We start from the raw sequence: 8,460 nt of genomic DNA on the forward strand, positions 1-8,460 counted from the left end.
CCCGTCCACTTAAACCGCCGGGCATAGACGCGACTAACTAAATGTACCGTATCCTACTGACAACCTCACCAAATAACTCGTATTTATCTGGAGCAGGGTGTTGAATGCATATTTTCGACAACTATTTCTTTTCATGCATCAACTGTAATCCATTGATTGGAATCGCCGATTACTGATCCACCGATAAGCTTTACGAAAACCCACGGCTGTTATTTGGTTTTTTTAGGTCGTGCTAACTAACTAGTTTTTTTAGGTCGTAGCTAACTAATCGTGTAGTACTACACGATTTACTATTCAGGCACGTTTTTAGGTTTTCCCGTTCATTAACGTCCTGGTAGGCCTATATCGACTAGAAATATGTTTGACCAGGACGCCTTAATGACGAAAAAAAGAATAATGACCACAACTCTCACTGTGCTCAAGGCCACAATACAAGTAGAACTCGGTTAATCCGGATTCGATCGGCGATTCCATCCGGATTATCCGATGACGTTTCTATCAAGCCTGACGTTACCTAGATAGAAGCGTATCGGTAAAAATCACCGAAATTGAACGCATTAGTGTGGTCATCTGCCAATTCCGAGACGCGCGATTACCACACTAGCGATAGACTTCTTTTGAAATGCAGTAAGCATGTAAAATAAATGTATTTGTAGACTCTGCGTCTAACACAAGCACACTGGCAAAAGTTACATCTTCAAACATGCGTGTCGGAATAATTTGTAGTCACTCAAAACTTTTGAAAACACTTACGGAAGACGAGTTTCTTTGGAAAACTTGCAAAAAATCACGGTCAAACAAAGTCTTTTATTGGAAAAACATCACCGACATTACGACCGAAAACTCCTCCGACATCTTTTCAAGTTACAGTACGAGTTTGGGCATTTGCGCACAAATTTTGCGTTAGGAGGGATTACTGTTTATGAACGGAAGAAATCCGCAATGATTTATTGCGTCACATTAACGGAACAATAGATAAGAAATTTCTCGCAACAAGCCACGTTACGTTTTAGCATAAAATGGCAAAACTGTCGGGCAAATCCGGATAAAGCGATAGAGAAAGCGCAACTTTTGTCCGGAATAGGCGAAGATCCGGATTAAACAATCCGGATAATCCAAAGCTGCTTCTCAAGAAAAAGATTACAAATCATTTGTACTTCCAGTTTTATCCGGATTAACCGAGTTCTACAGTAGTTGATTTCGATACCGCAGCTGGCGCATATAATTTCGCTTCGTGTTTTACTATTGCCTTTGTCTGAAAGATGCTAGAAAGAAACCGAGGAACATTGTTTACAATTTGCGCTTGTGAAATGTCACGGCGGACTCTAATCTGCCGCAGCAAAACAAGACTAATACTGTACTTTCAGGGTTTTGCATTGCAGGCACAAGCGGTGTTTGTGGGCTCATCTCATAACCTCACTTTTTTACAAAGAGCAACAAGTATATTTTAGAATTTATTGAAAACAACTTAATCAGTAGCAGGAGCGCCTCCAGCGGCGGTGGGCATGCTTCTGATGATGTCACTGTCACCTGCGAAGAAATGAAGCGTTGAATTCTTGTAAATATTTCTTTGTTTAAACTTCAAAGCAGATACACACTACAGATCCTTCACAGCAACACAATTGTTGGTCTTTTGTCAAATGCGAGACTCAACAAGCGCAGTAAAATAGCTGCTAAACTAAATTTTATTCAACGAAAAGAAACGCATTAATCCGAGAATGTGTAACTGTACCAATGTTTTAAATCTACAAAGCAATCCAACTTGCTGGGTAGGAGTTACAACACGGTCTATTCATCTTGCTCTTGTTAAATGCAACTTGTCCATGTAAGCCGACAAACGCATATGCTAAGAGCTATCTAAGATGACGACTTAACCAGGTTGACCAATGACCATCATTCTTTCTCTGAAATAAATTTATGCAGTCCAATGGTTCCATGAAGTAACAAGTTCAACAAAGAGCAAGAAAGCATACCAGGGTCAGTGATGGTCATCGTGCACACTCTGAAGTACTTTCCACATGCCGTTCCCAGTTCAATGTTGTTTCCAGTATAGTGATGGACTCCCGTCTTGGCCAGCATAGCATAGTATTCAATCTCAGATTTCCTGAACGTAAAAAGTTGTTTAGATTTACATCATACTTATCGCACCTAACGAGCAAGAACCCCAACATTGCTATTTTTGCACTCCAACTGAGTTCACCATTTGCAGAGGTAATCCTGTTTAACAAATAAGTTTCGAAGGTTCAAACCGTAGCTTGATACACACTTTTTGCACCAATGAAATCATTCACGTCGTAAGAGATAGAGATCCACTCGAATATAAGTAATATGTATATTTAATTGAACGAATACCGTTGCAATACCGAATTATAAACGCAAATACAGTTTTTTAAATCGTTAAAACTCCAAAGTCAGTTTGTAAGTTTAAAGTAAATGCTAAACTCGTAATTTGCGCATATCAAACAAACTAGCTTCGTGACAGTTCTATTGAGGTTATGTGTTTCACAAGTCAAATCCAGAAAGTTCACATAATCCGACCGATGAAAGACAGTCGTCTCTTCCTGTACATTCATTTGAGTGAAGTGACATATCAGTGTCCTATCGCCCACACCTAGCTCCGTCAATCCAAATACGGTACTGCACTGGTAAGTCGTCCTTGATCTTGCAAATAGCGCCGCCTTTTATAAATAATTGTCCGCCAATGTTCGACCGAGTGATTGTGCAGACGCCGCATACAGCGACACACTCAGAAGGTTGTTGGCTCGATGCCCATCCAAGGTGCGCGACCACGTCTTGGCAAGACACTTAATTGTCGTCTTTGTGAAAGCCTCCGGGCCCGAGTGTCCACCTTTATCAGACAACCTGGACTGCATCGAAAGGATACTGGAGAGCAGAAGGTCTCTGTCATACCCAAGGCTATGCTTAAAGATGGGCACGAAGGCTGGTTCCCTTGCCTCCTCGTTTCGTGAGTTATTTAGGTGAGCTTGCATGTACTTTCCATCAGTGCCTTAGCAGTTTGTGGAAAAACTTCCATTTCGACTTGCGGCCACTTTTAATTGCATATTGTACTATTGCTGTGCTTCTAGCAACAAACAACACTTTAACAGATTAATCCCTCTCCAATCTTCTCTTTCAATTCACAAATCCTTGGATCTGTAAGATCATAAAAATGGAAATTAACCGCCGTCAAAAATCGATAACAGAACATTTGGAAGTGCTTCAGCATTGGGCAAACAAAACCTAATCGCTTTGGCATTAGACTATTAAATAATTTTTGTAAATTTTATAGAACATTGTGTACCATGCCAGCATAAGACATTTACGATATAATAATGCAAACATCTGCAAAAAGCATGAACATAATCTTCCTCAGAGAGTACCAAGCTATCACTGCATCAAGCATGATCTGTCTCTGAGGAAATATAAAAGAAAAGAGCCAGTCAGTAACTTACCTTATGTGCGGTGATTTTCCAAAACACCTTTTTGTTTCACCTTCTTTCATATCAATATTTTAGTAATATAGCGAACCGCATGTACTTCAATTTGTGTGTAACACCAAACTGAAACTTGAATAAAGAAATTTGTGCCTACAAGTAACAACTATGTCAACTAAGGACGATGCAACCAAAAACATACAATTATGATTCAAGCAAGTATACTGATAGCTAACAAAACATATTTTACAATTAATCTTTTTAAAAACTGTATTGCCAATAAAATCCAATTTCAAACTTTCATAACATGATGGAACCAAAAAAGTGTCATCTAAAACTACATATAAAATGAACCCTTGTCAGATGTAACATTTGCTTTGATTTTTCAGGTCTTTTGAACAAATTTTATTGGTCACAAAAATGTAAAAACTAGTCTTATCAAAACTCTGTTCATGTGAGCTTTTGAGCACTTTGTACACAAAATCTATAACTGAGCTGATAATTGTCACTTTGCAACTTACTCAGCACCAAAATGTCTAAATTCAAATGAGTTGCAATTTTACATAGCAAACCTAAAATAATCTTAACAAATACTTAGGTTCAACTTCAAGTAGGGTAAACAACCTGTCAGAAAGAGAATTTTAGATGTGAAATGCACACTTTTTTATGATTTATCCCAACAGACACAGCCCAAATGTAAACAGCAGAAAAAAACGTGGCATTTAATAATTTATAGCAGAACATTTACACTTACCTCAAAGCAGGACAGTTTGATGCGAGAATAACTAGTTTCGCTTTTCCCTGTCGCAACATTTTCAAGGTTTGACGATATCCAAGGTTGAATTTTCCACTCTTCATCACTAGGCGGAGTCTGGAGTTAATGTTCTCCATCGCCTTTTTCTGTTTAACATAGTTCATAGACAAACAGTATAATTACTGAACAACTAGCATAGTCACCTTTCTAAACAATTAATAGTCATTGACCAATTACCAAATATTAGAAATATACTTTATCGAAATACATGATACAGTATGACACACACCAGATATTAAAACACATATTTACATTAATACCATTTATCATACTGACCTGTTTTTTAACCACCATTATGATTCTTTATTTGTGTCCAGATAACCAAGAAATCTGAAATATTAGGAGCAAAGATTTGAGACCAGTTCAGAAAGGTTGTTTAATTAAAAACAAACCAAACGACCTGTAGTGAGCTAAGACACACAAGTCAATCATAATTATACTTTTTTTGATCCAATACATTGTATGTCATAATAACAGATTAACAGTAGCATTTTATATGTGGTCACACCCTACTTTATTGATTAAACTTAAGTAAAAGCCACCATGACTGCATGCTTCACTGTCATGCAAAATTAACTTTTTCCTTGATCATTTAACTTGCACGTTCTCTTTGAAAAACTTAATGGTGCCATGGTTACCTGTATGACATTAGTTTATCCTTCAACAAAATGGCTTTGTTTTGGCAAACACTTTCACGTTATGCCAAGAGGGTAACAGCTGATCAACAACAAGCCTTCACAGCTTTCAGCAATTCATTGTCATACATGTACTGATGTTGTTGAACTAGGCAGATACTATAATTATGATATACATCAGTGATTCCTTTTCAGGGAAGAAGTTTTACTGTTGATGTATTCAATGTCAGTGTTGTTCGAGCAGAGTGGTGAGAGCTATGATACAATTTCTAAAAGGCATGACAACTTTTGGACTGCCACTCCGCTGTAGCAGTCTAGAAGCTACTGCTATTGCAAAGGGGCTTGCTGCTTCAAAGTTTGTTTGAGAAAACTTGCAAATGGGTAAAATGATTTGCATTGAAATTTTTTTTGCACATTTTATAACTAGGCTTCCAAGCTAACTATGGCTGATAAAGTCATTCACATTGCAGAGAACTTTAAAGGGTTACAGGCATAAGACTTCTCAATGATTTATGTCTTTATATTTTGTGATAAGTATCTTGCTTTTGCACACAATGATATGCAAATTTGATTAAATTTAGCCTATTACTTTATTTATTATTTGTAATATTTTTTGCTGTTTGTCTTTTTTGGGGTTTTGTGGCTGTGCTAGCTAACTACCCAGGGCAGTGTGAGCACCATCTCAGACCACCCACAAAATCTACCAAGGGCATCTATGTTTAGTGATTGCTCCTTAAAACAGGACCAGAAAGCATTGACGGTTGCAAAATTTTTCTATGTGGGGAAATGTACATTTGTTATTTTTTAGAAAAAATAGTTAATAGGTGGATCTAGAAGGCGGTGGAAGTTTAAGGACCAGAGTTTTAACAAACCAAAATTTATAATATTATAAACAACGCAAAACTTAATAATTGAAAAAGTAAAATTGTAAGGGGTGTGGGGGGGGCTTGACCCCTGCACAATTTTGAGAAATACAATCTAGTTTAGGTCACTTTTTAGGAGCAATGTTTTACTTTTATATCAGGCTAGAACATCTAAAATTATCTGAGGAGTCCCCACCTTCCACCGATAGCTTTTTCACTTGACTTATCTCGATTAACATTGCACCATTTTGTTAGTTTTTTGAGACATAAAAAAACTTTTCATTCCCTTAATCTTCATCTATGCATGCCCAATATTGCCAAGAAAATTTCACTTGCACCAGTGTTTCCAGGAGGTTGTCTGACGAGTTTCACCATAACTACCAAAATTTAGTTGACATTTTTCATGTTGCCTGTGTCTCAGAGGTAGTACAAATTCCATAAAATATAGCTACTTGGATTATAAACTACAACAAGCAGCTTACCGGTACTTTTGTTATTACCATAGACTGCCATCAAGCACAAACAAGTTTGCTTTGAATCAACTTAAAGTTTGCACAATGTATTATCGAGGTCTGTATAGAAGATTGCTATGATTCAAACATTTTAAGCAATGCCCTGTTGTAAATATTTTTTTTTATTCAAACACAACAATGATTTTTGTGACAAAGTATTGTTTTAACTTTTTATTTTGTCGAAGCTGCTGCAAGTGCAATTCGTTAACATGACAGAAGTGCAAATTCTTGCATTTTCACTTTTGTTGCTTGCTTTCAGCTTAACTAAAGATGTTCTACCGGTAGCGGATCAAAATAATTTTTCAAATCTTTACAACTAAAATTTATAACTCACATGAAAACAAATTTGGGAGGTGGTGTACAACTCTTCGCCCTGATCATAAATGCTAGGACCAGAATATACCTTAAAGATTAAAATCGAACATATATAGAGTGAAGTTGATTGATTGAATCTTTATCCTCGGACTTGGGAAAGCTTCTTTGTGGGAGGCTTTGAACCACTGAAGCAGGCCTGGTTACAGAGATTGTTGAAGTCTTGTTGCCAGGGAATTATTCCATCCATTAAATGCCGCTGAATGGAGAGCAGTTGTTAACATGTGTTGCTCAAGCGCATGGCCTGAGTCCAACCAGGGGTGTAACCTAGTTCGTACCTTGAACCATTCGTACAGTCAGTTCGTACCCTGAAAATATCGAGAGAAAAAATTAAAAAAAGCCGAAGTCGCTGATCGGAGTTTAATAGCACAAAGCCAAAGTCGCTGATTGGAGTTTCCCCAAACAATTTGAAACAAACTTGAGGGTTAGGGTTATCGAAAACTGCGGAAAAATGTTTGCGGAAACTGTGATCAGCGAGGGTTAGGGTTAGAGCATAGATTACTCTATGGTTAGGGTAAAGGTTAGCAGAAACTGCGGTTAGCGGAAACTGCGGAAAAATGTTTGCAGAAACTGCGATCAGTTGGGGTTATCTATGGTTAGAGCATAGAATACTCTATGGTTAGAGTTAGGGTAAGCGGAAACTGCGGAAATATGGTTGCGGAAACTGCGATCAGCGAGGGTAAGAGCATAGATTACTCTATGGTTAGAGTTGGGGTGAAGGTTAGCGGAAACTGCAATCAGCGAGGGTTAGAACATAGATTACTCTATGGTTAGAATTAGGGTAAGCAGAAACTGCGGAAAAATGTTTGTGGAAACTGCGATCAGCGAGGGTTAGAGCATAGATTACTCTATGGTTAGGGTTAGCGGAAACTGGGGAAAAACGTTTGCAGAAACTGCGATCAGCGGACTTCGGCTTTGAGTTATTTTTTCTCTCAATCTTTTCAGGGGAAAAATTTTAAAATGATTGCGGAAACTGCGATCAGCGACTTCGGCTTTTTTTAATTTTTTCCCTTAATCTTTTCAAGGTACGAACTGAAGGTCCGAACTGTTCATGGTACGAACTAGGTTGCATTTGTCCAACCAGCACCGCTTGATCTTGAAGCTTGTTCGTTCCAGAAGTGACGTGCTAAGCAACTGAGCTATCGGGGCAGGACGAAAGTGTGCAAACAGCATTCAAATTGTTTATGTCTTCACTAGTTTTTAACCCCAACCTTCACAGTGAGGTGAAGGTTTGGGTTAGTAGTGAAGACACAAAACAGCTATTTCACCCTATATTTGATTTCAATTTATGACGTCATGGATTTGTGACCAAATCGAGACTTGTAGACCAGCTCCCAAATCTGTTTTTACCATGGCACCAATTTATAATCTATGTTTAGTACCGGTAGTAAATATGAACCTATTGGTCTGATGGAATTAAAATAATGAAAAAAATTACACGTTTGTAAGTAATGATATCAAACAAAACTAATCTATTTCACATGACAAAAAAAGAAACTTTGTTTAACTGGACATTTACAAAGCATTTTATGCTGTTTTGCAAAAGATTTTACTGACCATCATATACAATCTACCGTAGTTGTTGGCAAAATCACACTAAAAAAGGCATGACGCTTAGTGTACGTACAAATTCAAAAAGTGTGATAAAGAAAATAAAAACACAATTTATATCCCACAAAAAGGCACAACGTAAATAATACAAAATATTAAAACCAAGCAAAGAAACCAACCTCTTTGGTACAGGAGCACACACGCCAAAGAAGGATTAATAATATAATTTTTGTTGCGTCATCTAACGAACAATTTATTTATATTTTGTTTAGGGAGATG

At 37.5% G+C, this 8,460-nt stretch overlaps 1 protein-coding gene across 2 annotated transcripts; it reads right to left on the bottom strand.

Moving 5' to 3' along the window:
• Positions 1-1,441: 1,441 nt before the first annotated feature.
• Positions 1,442-8,460, bottom strand: LOC145769981 (large ribosomal subunit protein eL30-like). Of its 2 annotated transcripts, XM_082581552.1 has the most exons (5): positions 8,361-8,460; positions 4,525-4,578; positions 4,189-4,334; positions 1,974-2,104; positions 1,442-1,530 (listed from the first exon to the last, which is right to left on the bottom strand). In XM_082581552.1, exons 2-5 carry the CDS (start codon positions 4,540-4,542, stop codon positions 1,469-1,471), a joined length of 357 nt encoding a protein of 118 aa, XP_082437678.1. In that variant the 5' UTR covers positions 4,543-4,578; positions 8,361-8,460; the 3' UTR covers positions 1,442-1,468. The 2 variants fall into 2 exon arrangements, with proteins under 2 accessions (XP_082437678.1, XP_082437679.1); XM_082581553.1 differs by lacking the exon at positions 8,361-8,460 and having other exon boundaries at positions 4,189-4,338; positions 4,528-4,578.

This window comes from Aplidium turbinatum, chromosome 5, assembly GCF_918807975.1.
Source record: "Aplidium turbinatum chromosome 5, kaAplTurb1.1, whole genome shotgun sequence".
Classification (NCBI taxonomy): Eukaryota; Metazoa; Chordata; class Ascidiacea; order Aplousobranchia; family Polyclinidae; genus Aplidium; species Aplidium turbinatum.